This window comes from Drosophila innubila, chromosome X, assembly GCF_004354385.1.
Source record: "Drosophila innubila isolate TH190305 chromosome X, UK_Dinn_1.0, whole genome shotgun sequence".
Classification (NCBI taxonomy): domain Eukaryota; kingdom Metazoa; phylum Arthropoda; class Insecta; order Diptera; family Drosophilidae; genus Drosophila; species Drosophila innubila.
This window is the reverse complement of record NC_047626.1, coordinates 5,148,881-5,171,764: the sequence shown is the minus strand read 5'-3', so window position 1 is coordinate 5,171,764 and position 22,884 is coordinate 5,148,881. Positions and strand designations below refer to the sequence as shown.

At 35.6% G+C, this 22,884-nt stretch overlaps 1 protein-coding gene across 4 annotated transcripts in view; it reads left to right on the top strand.

Annotated features, from left to right (window-relative positions):
• Positions 1–15,477, top strand: part of LOC117782591 (tyrosine-protein phosphatase 10D) — a 32,705-nt gene extending 17,228 nt beyond the window's left edge. For 2 of the 4 annotated variants that reach the window (XM_034619619.1, XM_034619613.1), the window contains exons 3-12: positions 536–782; positions 1,827–2,114; positions 3,222–3,894; positions 5,025–5,470; positions 6,290–6,721; positions 8,115–10,312; positions 13,348–13,606; positions 13,699–13,827; positions 14,365–14,742; positions 15,183–15,477. In XM_034619619.1, coding sequence (XP_034475510.1) covers positions 536–782; positions 1,827–2,114; positions 3,222–3,894; positions 5,025–5,470; positions 6,290–6,721; positions 8,115–10,312; positions 13,348–13,606; positions 13,699–13,827; positions 14,365–14,742; positions 15,183–15,214 — 5,082 coding nt within the window. In that variant the 3' untranslated portion in view covers positions 15,215–15,477. The remainder of the gene's footprint in view (positions 1–535; positions 783–1,826; positions 2,115–3,221; positions 3,895–5,024; positions 5,471–6,289; positions 6,722–8,114; positions 10,313–13,347; positions 13,607–13,698; positions 13,828–14,364; positions 14,743–15,182) is intronic. The other 2 variants (XM_034619626.1, XM_034619634.1) reach the window with 2 other exon arrangements.
• The last annotated feature ends 7,407 nt before the right edge of the window (positions 15,478–22,884 follow it).

The following is a 22,884-nucleotide window of genomic DNA, read 5'->3' as shown; positions in this document are numbered from 1 at the left end:
GAAATTTGTGCCTTATGCAACTGACAACTGTCAAATGCATTTCGTTTCACATTTGATGCGACATCCACAGTCATTATCATAATCATTTACTATATATAAAAATTAATGTAAACTCTAATGAGCACGAGATGCAATCTAAGCACACGCGCCGGGTGACTAGAGAGAGAGAGAGAAAGACTAAAGTGAGTGATAGACAGAGACAGAATCGTTTATTGCCATGACATTGTTGTAGATTAGGGTATGCTTGTGTCTGTGTGTAGAGTGAGAGTGTTTAGTGTTGCTTATCGCCATGATTAATGTGTTGGGAAAGAGCATCAGCAGCAATAACAGATTACAAATTTCACAATATAGGTCAGTTATGATTTCGGCTGAGCCACAAATTGATGCAACTCATCAATCCATCCAACTGACCCATCAGTTGACCAATCCATCAAACCATCTATTTGACCCTGACTCAACTCTCCACTCTCTTTCTTTTTGGTTTTTTTTTCATTTCTCTTTTTTTAATAACACTTTCTTGTCATCTGCTTTTCAGGTCGCTAATGGCGCCGATTTGGTCATCAGTGTGCCAAATGCCAGCAGTAATGACAATGCCTTTTACCGTATTGACTACAGTCCGCCATTCGGTTATCCGGAACCGAATACAACCATTCCGGCCAGCGAAATTGGCCAGGACATCAAATTGTCGAGAGTGCTGCCCGGCAGCGAGTACAACTTTTGGTTGTACTACACGAACTCGACGCATCGCGAGCTGCTCACCTGGACGGTGAATATAACGACAGGTGAGAGTGATTGACGATTGGAGTGTGTGATTGATAAAGTGATTGATTTGATGTAATGTCTGATTGACTGAATTAATGCCTAATTTATAGTCTATTAAGACACTGAAAAGTGGAGAATTAATTTAGGAATCTAGTTGACTGATTGATTATTTGATTGAGGAAATTATCTATAAAGTGATTGATTTGATGTAATGTCTGATTAACTGAATTAATGCCTAATAATTCTGATACACTGACGAATTGAGTATTAATTTAGGAATCTAGTTGACTGATTGAGCACTCATCTGATTGATTAACTAATTGAGAGAAAGATCCATAAAGTGATTGATTTGATGTAATGTCTAACTTAAAATAGGAGTAATGATTGACTGAATGAATGCCTAATTGATAGTCTATTACAATTCTGATACACTGAAAAGTTGAGTATTAATTTAGAAATCTAGTTGACTGGTTGAGCACTCAACTGATTAATTAACTGATTGAGGAAAAGATCCATTTTGTATTAAATTATAAATTGAGTAGTTATCTGATTGATTGTCTTATATGGTGACTAAGAATTTTGTGATTAACACCATGATTGAGCAATCGTCTGATTGATGGAGCAAGCTATGAAATTCGGATTGACTGATTAATCAGCTGACTGAGTGATTGATTTAGCGCTAAATGTGAATTGTGACTGATTTAAGAATTGAGTAATCATCTGATTGAATAACCGATTGAGTGAACGATACACTTTTGATTGAGTGATCGATTGAGCAAACATGTGATTGATTGAATTATTAAGTGACTGACTTGCTTGTAATTGACAACATGATTGATCAATCATTTAAGTGGTTGAGCAGATTATCGTATTGTAATTGACTGCTAGATTGATTAACCAATTATTTAAGTGATTGATGTAAATTGTGATTGATTAACAGATTGATTGATGAACTTACTGACCAATTGATTGATTGTGCAACACTAAGCAATACAAATAATTGATTAACTTTAGAACTATTTACTTGATTGACCGATTGATTGACTAATAATTTGAACTTACAGCACCCGATCCGCCTGAAAATCTAAGCGTTCAGCTGCGTTCCAGCAAGAGCGCCTTTATCACATGGAAGCCGCCGGGAACGGGACAGTATTCGGGCTTTAAGATAAAGGTCTTGGGTCTGACGGAGCCACCGCATACTGAATACAATCGCAGCTCTGTGCTGGCTGGCAACGAGACGCTACAGTTGTCGGTCAAGGAGCTGACACCGGGCGGTACCTATCAGGTGCAGGCGTATACCCTGTACCAGGGCAAGGAGTCGGTCGCCTACACCAGTCGCAATTTCACCACAAGTAAGTCCCGGCACGCGGGCACTCGCAGTCCCAACAGCCGCTGCAATTTCTAACTGCCAATCTAATCTCAAAACACTCCGCCAAAAATCTTCGGAAAAAATATTAACATACTCTCAAAACCGATTGAGGCGAGCGATCAATCAACTTGCTTTTGGTGTTGGTGATCTAACTAAATGTTGTCTATATTTCGCAATTCTCCTCTTCCTCTCTCTCCTCTCTCTCTCTCTCTCTCTCTCTTTCTGTCATTTATCTCTTTCTATCTGTTGCTTACTGACACTCACTCGCTTTCTACAGCTGAGCAATGGAGCTTCTCGAGGTAACCATAAGTATTTCTACGTCATTTATTGTTCTCCTTTTGTTTGTTCCAATAAATACGTATACAAGCATAAGAATAGATGCTCATAAGAAACTTCAACGCTTGCCCAGTGATCTTCAATTCGAATTAAGACAATTGTTTAAAAGTTAATATAGATTTTAATTCTTTAAAACCCATCAAAGTCTATTCAAAGAGGCATTTTTAATCGATTTATTTGGGTTATCATTTTTTGAGGGATCCTAATGTCAAATTTTTTGAATTATTATTAAAGAGAGATTTACTTAAAATCTTCTTCTTCATGTTCTTCAGAGAAGAGTTCCTTTTTGAAATGTTTCTCACGAGCTTAGTTTAATTCCTGGCAAGTCCTGAATTTAATGCCAAGTCAGAGTATTTCCTGCAACTAAATTGCCAGGATGATTTCTTAGATAAAAGTTTTTCAATTGGGATTTAGAGTTTTATTTTATTTCTGCTTACTAAGATGATCTTAAAATACACAGTATCCCTTTGACACTTTATTAAGTGCTTAAGATCCTAGTTATACCAAGTTTTCACTAAAATATTTCTGCTTTAATGCTTGATTAAATCGGTTGACTTTCTTGACTTGGGGATCACTGAGGTCGAGTGTGTTGCGTCTTTATTTTCGGCTGTGGCTTTGGCGTTTAACCCGCACCACATTAATGTAACCCTCATTTCGCTGCTAACTCGTTAAACATGTAGTTGTTGTTGTTGTGTAGTGTACATATATATCTTGTAACTCATATCGAATCCAACCCAAACCACGTACCATGCAGAGCCCAATACGCCCGGCAAGTTCATCGTGTGGTTCCGCAATGAGACCACGTTGCTGGTACTCTGGCAGCCGCCTTATCCGGCGGGTCTCTACACCCACTACAAGGTCTCCATAACGCCCAACGATGCCATCGAGAGTGTGCAGAATGTGCAGCGCGAGGGGGAACCTCCCGGTCCGGCACAGGCGGCATTCAAGGGTCTTGTGCCGGGTCGACCCTACAATATATCGGTGCAGACCGTCTCCGAGAATGAGACGTCGGTACCGACGACGGCCCGTTATCTAACCGTACCGGAGCGACCGATAAATGTGACCTTTGATCCGCATTACACCACAACGAGCTCATTCCGAGTGCGCTGGGAGGCGCCTCGGACGTACAGTGAGTACGATAGCTTTCAGGTATCGCTGCAGTCACCGCGTCGGGTGTTTACTGTACCCCGCACCGATGCCAATTCCCGCCACTTTGATTTCCCCGATACTTTGGAGCCGGGCAAGACATACGAAGTGGTTGTCAAGACCATATCGGAGAGTGTGAACTCGTGGCCAGTGAATGGACAGATCACACTGCGTCCAAATCCCGTGCGCAATCTGCGTGCATATCTCGCTGATCGCACCAATACGCTATTTCTCTACTGGGAGCCCGCCGAGAAGGGTACACAGGATAGCTATCGCATCAGGTGAGACTTTCCTTTACACTTTCTTACAGGGAATGCAAATAAAAGTCATGAATTTAAAAAACTTGACTACTAAAAAATTTGTATTATAAAAAATTCTAAATTATATTTAAATTTTTATTATAAAAATCAAAAATAATAATTTATTTAAATTTTTATTATAAAAATTAAAATTAAAATTAAAAAATTACAAATTTTTATTATAAAAATTAAAATTAATTATTTTAAAACTAAAAATTAAATTTAATTAGTATTATCAATTTTTATTTCAATATTATTAAAATTAAAATTAATTATTATTTTCAATTTTTATAATAAATATTGAAATTAATTATTATTTTTATTTTTTATAATAAAAACTGAAATTTATTATTTTATAATTTTTTATAGTAAAACTTTTTAAGTTGTCAATACAAAAATTAAAAATAATTATTAATTTCAATTTTTATTACAAAAATTAAAAATAATTATTAACTTCAATTTTTATTACAAAAATTAAAAATAATAAATTTCAATTTTTATTATAAAAATTACAAATAATAGTTAATTTAAATTTTTATTATAAAAATAAAAAATAATAATTAATTTAAATTTTTATTATAAAAATCAAAGGTAAAAATTATTTGTCAATTTCTATTATAAAAATTGAAGAATAGAAATCCAGTGTAAATATCAATATCCTTATATATCCTTAATATACGTCCTTAAAGGTTGTGTTATGTATCAAATGAAAAGTATTGAGTCACACATTATAAATATTTTTAGATTTTGAAAATACGCCACTTGGCTCAAGGGATATTTACATTCAATTTTTATAATAGAAATTGACAAGTAATTTTTATTTAAGATTTTAATGATAAAAATTTAAATTAAAAATTATATTTAGTTTTTAAATTAAAAATTTATATTAATATTTATTTTTAATTTTGAAAATAAATATTGAAATTAATAATTATATTTAGTTTTTAAATTAAAAATTGAAATTATAATTATTTTTAATTTTTAAAATAAATATCAACTTTATTTTATAAAAATCAGCAAATAATTGTCATTTCATAATTTGTATTTTAAAAATTATAACAGTGCCTGCTTTCTTTGAGTAAACTCATTTATTTTTTTATTCTTTTCGTTAGCTATTACGAGAAGAGCAACGAGACGGATGCGGAGACATCCACACCGCAAGTGGTGGAAACAAAACAGACGGAATTCAAGCTGGATCCAGTGGAGCCTTTGCTGCCCGGTCGACGCTATCAGATCGAGGTGCAGGCTCTGTCCAATGGCATCAGCTCGAATGCCAGCAGTTTGATCCGCAACACACGTCCCGCCGCTCCCATTATCCAGGAACTGCGCAGCATTCCACAGGGATTGAATATTAGTTGGCGCAGCGATGTCAACTCTCGACAGGATCACTATGATGTGCACTATCAACGCAATGGCACCAACGAGGAGCGCACAATCAGCACCAATCACACCAGCCTCATCATCAAGTATCTGCACCCCGGATCCGGATATGAGATCAAGGTCTATGCCATCAGTCACGATATGCGCAGTGAACCGCATTCCTATTTCCAGGCAGTCTGTAAGTAAAAAAAAAGAAATTGATGATGGATTGATCAAGTATGATTGAAGTATTTATAATTTAATGATTGATGAATGATTCTGATCTGTCGAAAGCTCTATAGTAAGCAATAGTTGTAATTACTTTAACTGACAGCCTAATTAATCGACATGTTACTTGATTGACTGATTAATTGATTAATATATAAGTTCCAAATTAAAGTCAACTGCTAGCTGATTGATAGACTGAGTAATTCTATGATTAATCTTGATTTGCTTTAAAATCAAAGCCATTGCAATTAACTCGATAAAATGATTGAAGAATGACTATTGGACTGCTTGAATAAACGACTTATAACTTGATTGAATGCTTGATTGACCAATTTAATGAAGATTTACTAAAATAAAGCATAATTGCACGATTGCTGGTGAAATATTTCAATATAAAAAAATAGACTGTGATTGACCTAATGATTGATTAGTCAACTATTTACCAGTTATTTGATTGATTACTTGAAAAAATTATTTATTGATGGGCTACTCAAACTATTGATTTATCCAGTGATTAAACAATTGTTTAATCTTTTTAAATTAACCTTGATTGATGAGTTATATTGTTGATTGACGGACTAATTAGCTGATTGATTGACCGTCTAATAACTTGTTTGATGAACATTTCGATTATGTGATGACTGACTGAGTGATCAATGACTGAGCTATATCAATGATTGACTGATTCATTTAATTAATTATTTGATTGTCCGATTGATTGTATATTAAGGTATTACTTTAAAAGGAAGCTCCCATAGTAACGTTTATTTTCTCCATTTTGCATCTGCAGTTCCCAAACCACCTCGCAATCTCACCCAGCAGACAGTGAACACGAATCTCGTGCTGCTCCATTGGCAGCCGCCGGAGGGCAGTGACTACAGTGAATACGCGGTACGTTACCGCACAGCTGCCTCGCCGTGGCAACGTCTGCTCAACGTGCACGAACCTCAAGCTCGGATCGAGGACATGCACTATGGAGAACGTTATCTCGTCCAGGTGAACACCGTGAGCTTTGGCGTTGAGAGTCCATCGCCATTGGAGCTGAACATTACAATGCCGCCGCAGCCGGTGTCGAATGTGGTGCCATTGGTGGACTCGAGGAATTTAACACTGGAATGGCCACGACCCGATGGACATGTGGATTACTATACCATCAAATGGTGGGCCACCGATGATTCACAGCAGCTCAAGTACAAGAACGTCTCGCAGCTGCCCGAAGAGCGTGAGTACAATCAAAGATTACGTATATTATATTGTAAAGATGTTTAAATTCGCGCAGAATGAATGTAATAGTCTATTTCCACGAGCACTCACATTTGCCACATTTGCTCACATTTGTCACATTTGCTCACATTTGAATGTGGCTCATATTTGGCCTTCCACGACCAAATACGAAACTGTTGTGAAACAAATGACAAAAAATCTTCACATTCATTACGAATGAGCCAAAATGGTCATTCGGATTTAGTACTGAAATGAAGTCCACATTTGGGCCAAATGATGAAAATGGAGTCGAATTTCGTGCTGTCGCTATAAGACTTTAGCCATTGAATTTCATGTGCTCACTGTTGTGATTTTGATAGAGGAACACATGAAGGTTTTGCAGACCGCAGTTCAAATTCCTTACCAGGCAGATGAATACAGGAATATTTTCAAATTAGTTTCTGTCTATTCCTTAAATCAGCGCCATGATTCATGCTGCTTTCAGTGCTCTTAACGTAAGGTTTTGCGGCGCCAAAGGGACGCACAAGCACTCGAGCACACAATTGCCAAATTTGAGTGAGTTTAACAATTTCAAATAACACATCACTCAATAGGTCCCGAGCATGAAATATAACTGGCGACACAAATAAAAAATCCATATTTTTTTTCCCGAAAGTTTCAGCTTAATTGGATTATTAGTCTGCAGGTAACCTTCACTTAAAAAAGTTCCTTTTTGAAATTTTCAAGCAATGAAAAAAGCTGAAATTTTTGCATTGAAAACATTTTTTTTTGATACTTTTGAACCCAAAAAATTGCTTGATAAAAGTTATGCAGAGTCTGCTCTGTTAAAAATAACGATTTTTGGTTTAATGATGTGGTTAAACGTGGTCGTACAAACACAAATGCTGAAGAACTCTCTAATCATTCAAATTCGGTAGTTGTTCCGGATAATATATAAAATAATCTATAAAATATTTTTTTTTTATCGGAAAATGAAGTTAAGGGTTAAGGTAAGGAATCAAAGGCTTTAGATAAAAGAATTTTCAAAATCAAGCATGAGCATTTGCCTATGAGAAAAAGATACACTTCCATAGTAAAGAGATTTTCCCAAAATGACATTGCATTGATAGAGAAGCGATGGAATCAGGATATAATCTCAGGAAAAATATACCATTGATGAATAAAATTGATTTTTATATAGAAGCTGCTGCTTTATTAGTTAGGCCCGAGACTTAGTGACGCATTTTCGTCGCCAACCAGACGCACAAGCAGCTCTTACCTTATGGACTTATTGGGAAATCAATCGTTCTGTGTTTTTTTCCAAGAAAGTGAAGCATCTTTACAATATAAACTTGTAGTCTGATTGCAACTCATGAATACTGAATGAAAACTCATGCATTTTATTTTTACAGTGAGCTCCAGCAGTGTGCGCATACCAATTGAGGAGCTGTCGCCGGGCAGACAATACAAGTTCGAGGTGCAGGCGAGTTCGAATGGAATACGCTCCGGGATAACGCATCTGTCGACACGGACAATGCCTTTAATACAATCGGATGTATTCATATCAAATGCACAGGATGATATGGACGAGGCAGCAGAGAATGAACAGGAGCAATCGGACACGGAGAAGGAGTCGGATGCGGATTCAAAGTCGAGGCATCCACAGAGCAACAGCATCACATTGAATTACACGCCAACTCCGGCGTCGAGTACACGCTTTGACATCTATCGCTTCTCGTTGGGCGATCCCCTCATCAAGGACAAGGAGAAGCTGGCCAATGATACGGAACGTAAGCTCAGCTTTACGGGACTGACGCCGGGCAGACTGTACAACATTACGGTGTGGACAGTGAGCGGCGGCGTGGCAAGTTTGCCCATACAACGTTTATATCGATTGCATCCGTTGCCCATTAGCGATTTGCAGGCCACGCAGTTGGATGCCCGAGAGATAACGCTGAAATGGACGGCGCCAGTCGGTGAATTCACCGACTTTGAGTTGCAGTATCTGAATGCGGATGAGAATTCGCCGCAGCTGCTGCAGAATGTGACGGGACAAACGCAATTGACGCTGCAACGTCTGCAGCCCTATCACAACTATACATTCACGGTCTCGACGAGATCGGGCAGCGATGCGGGCAGCGCCATGATGCGGACAAGTGCTCCGATCTCGGCCAGCTATCAGACACTGCCAGCTGCCCCCGGACGTGTGGACTTCTTCCAGCCAACGGATGTGCAGCCGGGAGAGATAACGTTCGAGTGGTTGTTGTCGCCACAGGAGCAACATGGCACAATTGAGCATTTTCGCATCAGTTGCGAGAATATCGATGATGCAGCTGATCTGGTCAGCTATGAGCTATCGGCAAATGCAACCCAGGCACGTATCCATAACCTGGTGCCCGGCAATACCTATGTTTTTCGCATTCAAGCGAAATCCTCGCTGGGCTATGGCTACGGAGCGGAGCGTGAGCATCGCCAGCAGATGCCAATCCTGGCGCCACCTGTGCCCCTGGCCCACATCATGCCCATCGAGGTGAGCCGGAGCAGTTCGACAATACAGATACGCTTCCGGCAAAGTTATTTCTCGAATGCACACGGTCTGGTCAGATGGTATACCATCATTGTGGCCGAGGATGTGGGCAAGAATGCGTCCGGACTGGAGATGCCCAGCTGGCAGGATGTGCAATCGTATACGGTGTGGTTGCCCTACCAAGCCATCGAACCGTATAATCCCTTTACAAACACTAGCAATTTAAATGGCGCCATCGAGGACTTCACCATTGGCAGCGATGCCTGCGATAAACATCGCACGGGTTATTGCAATGGACCCCTGAAATCGGCGACCACATATCGCATCAAGGTGCGCGCCTTTACCGAGGAGAACAAATTCACGGACACGGCATACAGTGAACCCATTACGACGGATCGTGATGATGTCCTTTGGCTGGGCATACTGCTGGCATCGGGTCTGTTTGTCGTGTGTGTGGGTTTGGTGTTGGGTTACTATCGCTATCGTTGCAACAGCATGAATCGGCCCAGCAACAAGCTGACCCGCATGCAGGATGAATTGACGGCATTGCCCGAGGGTTACATCGAACCCAATCGTCCTGTGCACGTGAAGGACTTTGCCGAGCATTATCGCCTCATGTCCGCCGATTCGGACTTTCGTTTCAGCGAGGAGTTTGAGGATCTGAAGAATGTGGGACGCGATCAGGCGTGCAGTTTTGCCGATTTACCCTGTAATCGTCCCAAGAATCGTTTCACCAACATTCTGCCCTACGATCATTCCCGCTTTAAGCTGCAGCCCGTCGACGATGACGATGGCTCCGATTACATCAATGCCAACTATATGCCCGGACATAATTCGCCACGGGAATTCATCGTCACCCAGGGACCGTTGCACTCGACGCGCGAGGAATTCTGGCGCATGTGCTGGGAGAGCAATTCCCGGGCGATTGTCATGCTCACTCGCTGCTTTGAGAAGGGCAGAGAGAAGTGCGATCAATACTGGCCCATTGATCCGGTGCCCATCTTTTATGGGGACATCAAGGTGCAATTGATGACGAATTCGCATTTCCTGGACTGGTCCATAGCGGAGTTTATGGTCTCTAGGGTAAGTTATACCAGAGAAGAGAAGATAACTGTAGAAAAAGTGAAAAGAAAAGTTCAGAAAGAAAAAAAGGAAACATAAGTGAGAATTGCATGATTTAAGAAAATTAAATGCAGAATCAATTTAGAAGCCAAATCATGAGCAAAATGACATTCCGTTTGAAAATCGGTTAATTTTTAATAAAGTTATGAGAGATCAAAGTTTTTGAAAAAATGTCAAGGGGTATGTATGGAAAATTCGATGATAAATGGCTTAGAATCGAAAAAATATTAAATTTTCTAGATGAACAAAATTTAAATGCAGAATCAATTTAGAAGCCAAATCATGATCAAAATGACATTCCGTTTGAAAATCGGTTAATTTTTAATGAAGTTATGAGGGATCAAAGTTTTTAAAAAAATGTCAAGGGGTATGTATGGAAAATTCGATGATAAATGGCTTAGAATCGAAAAAATATCAAATTTTCTAGATGATACAAATTTGAATGCAGAATCAATTTAGAAGCCAAATCATGATCAAAATGACATTCCGCTTGAAAATCGGTTAGTTTTTAATGAAGTTATGAGAGATCAAAATTTTTTTAAAAATGTATATGTATTGAAAATTCGATGATAAATGGCTTAGAATCGAAAAAATATTAAATTTTCTAGATGAACAAAATTTAAATGCAGAATCAATTTAGAAGCCAAATCATGATCAAAATGACATTCCGTTTGAAAATCGGTTAATTTTAATAAAGTTATGAGAGATCAAAGTTTTGAAAAAATGTCAAGGGGTATGTATGGAAAATTCGATGATAAATGGCTTAGAATCGAAAAATATTAAATTTTCTAGATGAACAAAATTTAAATGCAGAATCAATTTAGAAGCCAAATCATGATCAAAATGACATTCCGTTTGAAAATCGGTTAATTTTTAATGAAGTTATGAGGATCAAAGTTTTTAAAAAAATGTCAAGGGGTATGTATGGAAAATTCGATGATAAATGGCTTAGAATCGAAAAAATATCAAATTTTCTAGATGATAAAAATTTGAATGCAGAATCAATTTAGAAGCCAAATCATGAGCAAAATGACATTCCGCTTGAAAATCGGTTAATTTTTAATGAAGTTATGAGAGATCAAAGTTTTTGAAAAAATGTCAAGGGGTATGTATGGAAAATTCGATGATAAATGGCTTAGAATCGAAAAAATATTAAATTTTCTAGATGAACAAAATTTAAATGCAGAATCAATTTAGAAGCCAAATCATGATCAAAATGACATTCCGTTTGAAAATCGGTTAATTTTAATGAAGTTATGAGGGATCAAAGTTTTTAAAAAAAATGTCAAGGGTATGTATGGAAAATTCGATGATAAATGGCTTAGAATCGAAAAAATATCAAATTTTCTAGATGATACAAATTTGAATGCAGAATCAATTTAGAAGCCAAATCATGATCAAAATGACATTCCGCTTGAAAATCGGTTAGTTTTTAATGAAGTTATGAGAGATCAAAATTTTTTTAAAAATGTATATGTATTGAAAATTCGATGATAAATGGCTTAGAATCGAAAAAATATTAAATTTTCTAGATGAACAAAATTTAAATGCAGAATCTATTTAGAAGCCAAATCATGAGCAAAATGACATTCCGTTTGAAAATCGGTTAATTTTTAATCAAGTTATGAGGGATCAAAGTTTTTAAAAAAATGTCAAGGGGTATGTATGGAAAATTCGATGATAAATGGCTTAGAATCGAAAAAATATCAAATTTTCTAGATGATAAAAATTTGAATGCAGAATCAATTATGAAGCCAAATCATGAGCAAAATGACATTCCGTTTGAAAATCGGTTTAGTTTTGATCAAGTTATGACAGTTCAAAGTTGCTCAAGCCTCTGACCTAGCAACTTTACAAGTCAAAATTTTTCTTAATTTTGACATGATTTTTTACAAGAAAATGAAAGGTCCCAGAATCAAATTTAAAAGGTTATTTTATACTAATAACGATATAAGGAGTTGATTAAAGATGAAAACTTGAGTTTTAAAATTTTGAATTTTCGAAATTTCAAAGGGGGGACCCTTACCATCAAAATCGAGTCTTGGTCGAAAATTTTAAAATTTTTTAAATGAACAAAATTTGAATGCAGAATGAATTTAGATGTTAAACCATGATCATAATGACATTCCGCTTGATAATCGGATCAGTTTTCTTCAAGTTATGACTGTTGAAAGTTTGTAAACTCTTTAACCTAGCAATTTTACCACAACCGTAACGGTACGAGCGTTTCGGTTTTCGGTCCTTGTAAGAGAATAAATTCCGGTTACGGTTTTAGTTTCGGTACTAAAAATTAAACGGTTAGATTCGGTTAACGGTTCCGATACCGGGTACGGTGTTATTCCCTGTTAAAAAGGTTTAAGGGACTTTTGACTGAAAGGAGAAAAGAGAAGTGATATTGGAGAGAAACAAAGTAAAGTAAGAAGAGCTTAAGAATTCATTGATAAAAGGGTACAATTTTTTAAGCAAATATAAATGAAATGAAGAGAGAAGTTAGGGAAGAAAATTTAAGAAGAAATATGAGGAATGTGAGAAGTAAATGGTTACAGCTATAAAAGCGAGATCGAAAGATCTCTGAAAGAAAAAGAGAGAAGTGATGATGAGTAGAAGCAAAGTGATAAGAGAAGTAAAGTGAGCAGCTTTGTAATGATGTAAAATGAAGTAAAGGCAGAGAAAATTTAGAAGTTAAGGTGGAGTAGAGGTAGTAGGTAGAGTAGGTAGGTAGTAGGTAGAGTAGGTAGGTAGTAGGTAGAGTATATTATTATAAAAAATACATCTTATTAAATAAGAGAGAAGCGACGAAAAGTAAAAATAGACTGGAGAGTTGAATGATGAAAGACGTTGACAGATTGCTGATCTTTTTAACTTCTCTCTGTGATTTTTATTGTCTAAAATGAGTAATATTGAATGAATTCATCGTTATAATTTAGTAGAGTTTTCTAAAACTAATTTACTATTTTTGAAAGTGTTATTTTAATTAATTTTGTGTCTCTTTTTAGAACTGCGAGTCGCGCATTATGCGTCACTTTCACTTCACGACGTGGCCGGACTTTGGAGTGCCCGAACCTCCGCAGTCTCTGGTGAGATTCGTGCGTGCTTTTAGGGATCGCATTGGGACGGATATGCGTCCCATAATCGTGCATTGTAGTGCGGGAGTTGGAAGATCGGGCACATTTATAGCGTTGGATCGAATATTGCAGCACATTAACAAGTCCGACTATGTGGATATCTTTGGCATTGTGTTTGCCATGCGCAAGGGTAGGCAATCAATCAGTCAATCAATCAATCAGTCAATCAATCAATCAATCATATAAATATCTGTTCTAACAATATAAATTCCCTCATTTTAGAGCGCGTTTTCATGGTGCAAACGGAGCAACAATATGTGTGCATACATCAATGCCTGTTGGCGGTGCTCGAGGGTAAGGAGTATCTGTTAGCCGAGTCGCATGAGCTGCATGAGAACGATGGCTATGAGGGTGAGTATCTTTGCAATCAATCAAGTCAATCAGTCAATCAATCAAAAACAGTTAGACAACACCTTGCCGCTTCTTGCCTCAATTCTTGAATCTTATTTGTATAATTTTACAAATTAATTGCAATTACAACTACAATTATGATTGTTATTAATTGAAACTTTTGACTAACAACTTACTAATAAATATATATGAAAATATACTTTAACTACATTTACACCAACAACAGTATTAACAACAACAACAACTATTTATTTTTATGGCTGCGGTGTTTAAATGTTTCTTCTGTTTTCAACTTGAACTTCAAAACTAACCAAATAATTTGTGATAATTTTAATGATTTTCTTCTCTCTTTTTACACATTCCACACACACACATACACACACGCTCATTCATACACATTGTAAATCACACATAATTAATAAAAAAATGCACACATACTACACACACACACACACACACACTGCTCAACTGCTGCGCCTTCAAAAAAAAAAAAAAAAAAAAAAATTACGAAAATTGTTTGCAACTCTCGAAATTTAGTGACTAAAATTTACTTAGAACGCTCCAAGGCAACGCCCACATTGCAAGCCACGCCCATGCGCGCCTCACTGGCGCTGGCCGAGGAGCTGGACAGAGAGCTGGAGCTGCAATTGGAGCTGGAAGAAGCGGAGAATGAAGACCAAGATGATTTAGATGATGATGATGATGATCAGCAGCCGTTGAATAATGAGACAACGGCAACATTGTCAAGCGACAGCAGCAGCAACAGTTGCAGTCAGGAGCAGCTAACACAGCAGCAACAACAACCAGTACAACAACAACAACAACAGCAGGCAGCTAACATTTGCACTAGCACTGAAACAGACACTGACACTGAGGATGAGGATGGTGATGGTATTGATAAGAGTCCGCTTTTAGGTTTGTACCATATACAACAACATCCAAACAAACAAACAAACAACAACAGCAAGTGCATCCCATAAACAACAACAACAACAACAAACAGCAACAACTACAAATGCATTAATTCTATGTATATTTCTAGTGTATTCGCCGAATTGGGTAGTTGTTCCTCTTTTTTTTTATTAACACTTGGCAATTGGCTTAAACCCCAAGCCCACCCCACCCCCAAAAAAAAAAAGAATAAACCCTGCTAACCCAGCTGTAACTATTTGTAGTATTAATGTTATTAATCACGCCCCCTAACACATAAAAAGTTGCTTACAAAATTAACGCTTGGCATGCAAAAAAGTACAACAATTAATTTAAAAATTGTATACAAATTGTAGAATATATTTATAGAAAAAATGCTTTATAAATTTGTAAATAATTAAAATGCATTCAATTTTTGTTCACAGATGACGAAGGCATTGCGGAAACAGGCATCTGAGAGAGATGGAGAGAGAGAGCGAGAGCGAGTGTACGAACGAGAGAGAGATAGCAACATGTAGCTAAAGAGTTGCTGCTGATATTTATATATATAATACTTATCTGTTATGATAAGCATACACACATATATACATTATGTATATATACATTTAATTGTATGTTTAAAAAAAATCTGCCTGTGATGTGCTGGATGTGATTTGTCTATTAATGCAATGCACGTTGCAAAAAAAAAAAAAAATTAAATAAAAATAAAACAGCCACAAGAGTCGAAAGAGTCCCCCAAAACCCCCCCTTTTGTCACCCCCCCCCCACCCTTTTTTTTATAAATCTCCGTTTCCCAAATTCCAACCCCACCTTATCATTCATGCAACCCGCGCGTGCAACCGCCAATTAGACCAAACAAACAGAGCGTAATCTTAAGTTTCAGGTATACTTAGTTATATTATATATATACATATATATAATTACTTAAAATGTGCATCCGAATATATTTTACATATATGTATTATCCTATGCCTAAAATTAATCAATTTTTTGCTCCTATATATAGTTAATAATATTATATATTTTTAACATAAATGTACTTATTACTTGATTCACATTTTTTTATTCGTTTTTAATTCGCTTATTGTAAATTTTGTGTGCCCATCAAACTTTTGTATTATCAAAACGAATATATATATATAATTATGTATTGATATTGTTTTAGTTGTTTACATTTAGATATTTTTTTTTTTTGTTAAATTTTAATTGCATATTTTATGAAATATGTTGTTGTTGTCTTAGGAACTGTTCAATGATCTTTCATTTTTGCCATGTGATCAATCGATTTAAATGTAGTTACGTGTAGTCAATCAATCAATCGAATCAATCAATTTGTTAAGTCTCGATTCTCATTTATAGAGTGAGTGCAATAATTTGCGTAATTTTACTAAAAACCATAACAGCAATGACAACAACAACCAAATACAATAAGCATAGCATTTATTTTTGAAATACACAATACAAATTAAACAACAAAGTGCAACAAAAAGAAAGAAAACAATAAACATTTAGATTGAAAAAATGAGTAAAAGTTTGCGTTTTTATGGGTAAAGTGAAGGGACTTTAATCAATATATTAATTTTGTTATAAGCATAACAATATAATGATTATTTTTAATTCCTAAACACTTGTTGATTACTTTTGAGTTATACTTTAGAACTCGTAAAAACAATCATTATTTTTGAGCAAAATAAAACTCTGGATATTATCAATAGTTAATGAGTTTTATTATTTTGCGCAAGAATAATGATTATTGCTAATTGGTTTTAAGTATAACTCAAAATTAATCATTATTTTGTGAGTAAATCAATAAAAATTAAAAATAATAATTTAGTAATTTTTATTATAGTCATTAAAATTTAAAGAAATAAACAAAATAATCTGTACTTACCGTCCCTTTAAGTGATGTAGAATCTAAAGGGTGGTTACAGTCGAGCACGCTCGACAGTAGAATACCCTGTGCCCAATTACTCTGTACTGAAAGTTGATTTTCGACCAATTGTTCCTATGGCAGCTATATGATATAGTGGACCGATTTAAGCCAAATGTGGCCAGGATATATAATACCAGCCCAGATGCATATTCTATCAGTTGGGTTTTGATTTCTCAACAAACAAAAAAATTTTTCATACTAAAACTTAATTTTCGATGTATCGTTCCTATGGCAGCTATATGATACAGTAATCTGATCCAAAAATACAAACAAACTTGATCTGCCTATGGTATTCAGGAACCTACATATCAAGTTTGAAGTCTCTAGCTCTTATGGTATCTGAGATCGACGCGTTCAAACAGACGGACGGACAGACAGACGGACATGGCTCAATCGACTCGGCTGTTGATCCTGGTCAAGAATATATATGGGGGGTCTGCCACGTCTGTTACATACATTCTGAGCAATTTAATAAATACCTGTAAAGAAATAAAGAAAGCATCATTATTAAAAAATATTTTGAAAAAAAATATATATCGCATATGATAAAGATATATGTTTTGTAATACTGGAACACACCAATACTTGAGTTCAGGAGGTAATTAAAAATGCCCGCCTGAAAGTATGCAGCAACCAAACAACAAGATTAATATTGTTTGACATAAGCGGCCGCAGAATTTGAATAGCGGCGCCACTGAGCAATGCTATGATGAATGTTATGAACTTATTGGCAAAAATTATGAAAGGCGATTGAACGATTTAAAATATTGATGAACGATTGGCATGCGGACAAATGCTAAAATGTGCAGCTGCAATGTTGTTGCTGTTGTTGTTGTTGTAGTGCTGAGAGAAGCATTTGAGAAATCTTAATAAGCTGCACAAACCAAATACAGTGGAAATAATCTAGGCAATTATAAGGCTGCCAACTGACACCACAAACAGAAGGCCAAGAAGAGACGACCGACTGCCAAGTTCCAAGGAAAATCTGTGGATATATGTGTATGTGTGTGGTGTGTGTGTGGTGTGTGTGTGTGTGTATGTGTGTGGTGTGTGTCGGCATTCGCTTAAACAAATAAAGCTTGAGACTAATTGCATTTGCACTTGTTGTGCGATATTTCTATGTTGAAATTATATGGCCACGAGATGAGCGACGAGTCACGAATGCCAAATGGATTTTACTTCATTGTTTTTGTAGTTGTTGTTACTCTTGTTGTTGTTGTTATTACTACTCTCAGTGTCTTTACTCGATTTTTGCTAAAAGGAAGACACGTCATTTGTCATTTATCTGCGGCCTTTTAGCGTTTGGCTTAATTGACTTCTTCAACAGTCTTTTTCAGTCTTTCGACTTGAGTCTGAAATTGTTGTGGCCATAGAATAGAACTCTGAATGCATATAGAGTTAGAGAACATGCCAGCCATCATATGTACACTCAGAAAAAAAAATATGCTGCTCAAAAATTAATTATTTCCGTATTCTAAAATTTTTTAATTAAGTATGTAACGATTTTGAATTTAAAAGATTCTGACGAACCTTTTCTATGACAGGTATATGATATAAAATTCCGATTTGAAGCAAACTTAGTCAGAATATATAAGAACGTGTCAAATATAAAATCTCTGCCATAACTACAGAAACAATAGTGTTTTTTTTACTAAATTAGTTTAAGATTATTTTGCACTTACATCAGTTTGTTTCAAAATTTAAATTTACTGAAAAATTAACATGTTTAGTAGTGTGTTTAAAGATTAAAATCAAATTAAATATGAATATGTTTTGCAACACTGAGAACAAGTACATTTAAGGATTAGCTTAACAGTTTTTTTTTACCCTAAATAGCAGGCATTAATCGCTTACAAACTTGAATTAATCCCAAAACGTACTAAAAATATTCCAGAAATTATTGCAAAAAGCAATTTCTGTACTGAGTTTCGTAAATGTCCAACTTATTCAGGTTTTGATATCGTTGCTACTTGAATATTCTCAGTTAAAGTAGGAAAAACATTCAGGTGTGTTACAGAAATCTCTAGAGATTTTAAAAAGAGAAATGAAAACAGCCGTTTGATTTGTTGGTGTTCCACAAATCTCTAGAGATTTTAAAGAGAAATGTTTTAAAAAAAAACCGTTTGAAATGTTGGTGTTCCAGAAATATCTAAAGATTTTAAAGAGAAATGTTTTTGAAAAGAACCGTTCGAAATGTTGGTGTTCCTAAAATGTCAAAGAGTTAATATTTTCGAACATATTTTTTTTGCATTGTTATTCAATTTAAAGATATTTTAATTCAATTTAACAAGATTTAATTTTGTCAAAACTCTAAAAAAAATTTCCTAATATTTTAAAGATATGGGTTTTTTTTTTAGGAACACCAACAATTGCTTTTGGGTTGCTTCAGCGCTGTTATAAATTTGTAGAATACACTTGAATAATATTTTTCTGAGTGTTCTGACTCTTCTTCTCGATGCTTTGTCTTCTTGTTCTTATTGTTGTTGTTGTTGTTGCTGCTGCTGCTTCTAGCCACATCCATTTGTTATGGCCAATACCAATTGGCCATAGCGCGGAACATTTAGCTTCATTACGTCAAACCATTTCAAGTGTACGGCCATGGAGAGCGCACTGCAGAACCGTTTTAATTAGATGTAACCATAATAAATCAACAACAACTACACACACACACACACACTCAGAGTGTATGCATGTGTGTGTGTGTGTGTGTGTGTGTGTGTGTGTGTCGCTGTGTGTTGAGCGTGAGCGCAGGACACTGTTTTTGTTCCCATAAGCCACAAGACAAATGACGAGACCAAGTCCAAAACTAGCCAAGCAACAACAACAACTACAACAACTACAACTACACCAAGAACAACAACAACAACACTTAACTCTCTTTGCTGCAGTTGATGGCACATTTTACATAATCACAGCAGCTGCACAACAGCTGAGCAACCGTTGAGCAGCAGCAGCCGTCGATGAATCCAAATGAGCAATTGACATGCAAGGCGGCACTTTGATGCAAAACTCTCCGATTCTCCAATTCTCCAGCAATTCTCTACAATTTGCCACAACGCTACAGGTCTAAAATTTTGCACTGCCGCTAATAGCATAATCTTTGGCATTTCTTGAACAGCAAATTAAGAAATTAGCCAACATTTTTTATATACACATAGCAACCCATTGGAAAAATTATTTATTAAAAATAGGGAATTAAACCGAAAAAAAAAGGTTACGGTTTCGGTTCCGGTACGTCCCGAAATAACTATTTCGGTTAAAGGTTCTATTTCAGTTTTTTTCTTTCGGTTCAGGTATCAGTATCAATATCTAGTAGAATCTGGAAGAAAATATTTTTTTTAAGAATTTAATAAAATTTAAATGCAGAATGAATTAAAATGCGAAATAATGAATAAAATGACATTCCGCTTGAAAATCGGTTCAGTTTTGATCAAGTTATGACAGTTTGAAGTTGGTCATACTTTGGATCTGACAACTTAACAAGTCCAAATTTTTGTCCAATTCCTCATGATTTTTTACCAAAAAATGAAAGGTCTAAGAATCAAGTTTAAAGTGTTGTTTTATACTAATTACGATATGGGGAGTTGATCAAAAGTGAAAACTTGAGATTTAAAATTTTAAACTTTCAAAATTTCAAAGGGGGGACCCTTAGCATCGAACCCAAGATTTAGAGTAAAATATTTTTTTTTAAGAATTTAATAAAAATTTAAATGCAGAATGAATTAAAATGCCAAACCATGATCAAAATGACATTCCGCTTGAAAATCGGCTCAGTTTTGATCAAGTTATGACAGTTTGAAATTGGTCATACTTTGGATCTGACAACTTTACAAGTCAAAATTCTTGTCCAATTTCTCATAATTATTTACCAAAAAATTAAAGGTATCAGAATCAAGTTTGAAGTGTTGTTTTTAGTAAATATTGGCCAAGCAATAAAATTCCAGGGGTAATTCTATTAAAATATTCATTTTAGAAAAAAAATAATCGAAATGGCTTGAATATCGCCTCCACGAAAATCAAATTGTCGATATTTTAATGTATGTTTACATCACCATTTAATAGCATATACTTTTGTACTCTTTTCTACTATGTTTACCTTTTTTCTTGAATATATCTTCTATGTGCTTGCTTATTTGTTTTTTCTTCAATAACCCAAGAAATTTGATACTTTCGTTAGACCACAACAGCAGCAGTGGGAATCAGAATCTGTTTGTCTTCCGTTTCCCATCTATATATCTTCTCTCTCCTCTTTTATGTCTGAAAAATGATTTCTCTTTAGGTAAATAATAATATTTTTTTAAGGATGTTTGCGTTGTGATTGAACGACAACGTTCAGTTTTCCTATAAACTATAATTATCTAATTTTAAATTAATAAAAACAGTAAAATGGGCTGCCCAAAATTTCATAACGCTCACAGATTTTAAAACTATCCAAGTCTAATTTTTTTTATGAATAAAAACCATCTATTTACTATCTATAACAATTATCAACAAGTTATCTCTACACGTCTAATTTTGTTTGTCTGTGTTCTTAAAGATGTGATATATTTAATTTTCCGAATACATTTTCGAAAACACGAAAACCAGTTGCCATAAACTTATTTTACATTTCAAAAATATTATCATTTATTGGCATATTTTAAGGAATAAATCTTTGTGTCAATCAAGTCAAGTCAGCTAACGTATTCAAATTAATTTTAAGCAATATATAGATTTATTTGAAATACATTTTATGTCTGTTTTATTAAATTATAAACAGGCATTTATTCTAATTTAATAATTTTTGATTTTTATAAAATCTCTTAACAAATCTTTTGGTATTTTTAGATTAATTTGGAATGCATTTTATGACTTTTTTAAATTTTAAACAGTCATTTATTTAAACTTAATACTTTTCGAATTTTATGTAATCTCTTAACAAATTTTTTGGTATAAGGAACACTATAAATTGCTTTTGCTTTGCTTTAGGTTGTTAGAGACTTGTATAACATGTCTGATAAACTGTTTAGATAAGAAATAAGAGAAATACTTAGTGTCAAATCTGTACACAAAAACTCAAATATCTTTGTAATAGATCAACAAATTCTTGTCCATATGTAATAAGAGCTGAATAAAACTGCGACCAATTCTTTAGTTATGGCCAAGAGTTGCAAGTAGGCTTTTGATCTTATTGCTAATGACCACCCACGACCCCGAGGCGCCACTTAAAGTTTTTGGGGCAAGTTGATCATCATCTAATGTTGGGCAATTGCAATTTGATTTGATTTGATTTGCTTGCGACTAAAGACAGAGATTAAACTTGGTTAAGATTATTGCCACGATACGCGTATCGATTGATCAGTTTATGTACATATGTTGGCCAGATTCTATTCGACTCTCTTCTGTTCTTTGGGCCACTTGGTTTTGAGTCGAGTTTTTTTTTTTTTGGCTTAAAGCTCAGTTTAACCCACATTCGCTTCTCTTGGCTGGCAATCAAGCCACTTCACTCCCTCCCAACAACAACAACCGTTGCTGCCATTTGACAAACGCCTTGGCGAAATGCAAATTGCATGCATTCTCTATCCACCTCTTTCGCTCCCTCTCTGTCTCTCCCCTCAACTTTCCTCCTTTTCCCCTTTTTTTTTACCAAGTGCATTAAATGTGCGCTGCACATGCGATTTTGACGAAGGCGACCCTACAACTTGGACTTGAACTTGCGAATTTGCTAGACGACGAATCAAGCCAACACCAACACCAACAACAATACTAACACCATCAGCAACAACACCATCAGCAGCAGCAGCAGCAGCAACAACAACAACAGCAACGCCAGCAGCAAATCAGCGGCAAGTGAATGAGCTTAAATTGTCCATGGCTGCAACGGGGGAAAGGAGAGCGGAATGTGGGAGGTTGGCAGCATTGCAGCTGCAGCAGATAGAAGACAGAACACAGAAGACAGTGCACAGCGCACAGTGGTGCAAGAGTGTGACAAACAGAGACCCAAAAAACAAAAACAAGTAAAGCTATAGTCGAGATCCCGTCCGTTACTTATTGAATATATACAAAAGTACTTTAAAGAAATTACTACTGCATACTTTTAGGTGATTGTATTGAAATAAGAACTTTATTTATAACTTTGGTTAGCTATTACTCCCGTTCTACTTGTCCGATCTTGCTGCGGTTAAGTGAGATTATAGATAATATTAATAGATAAC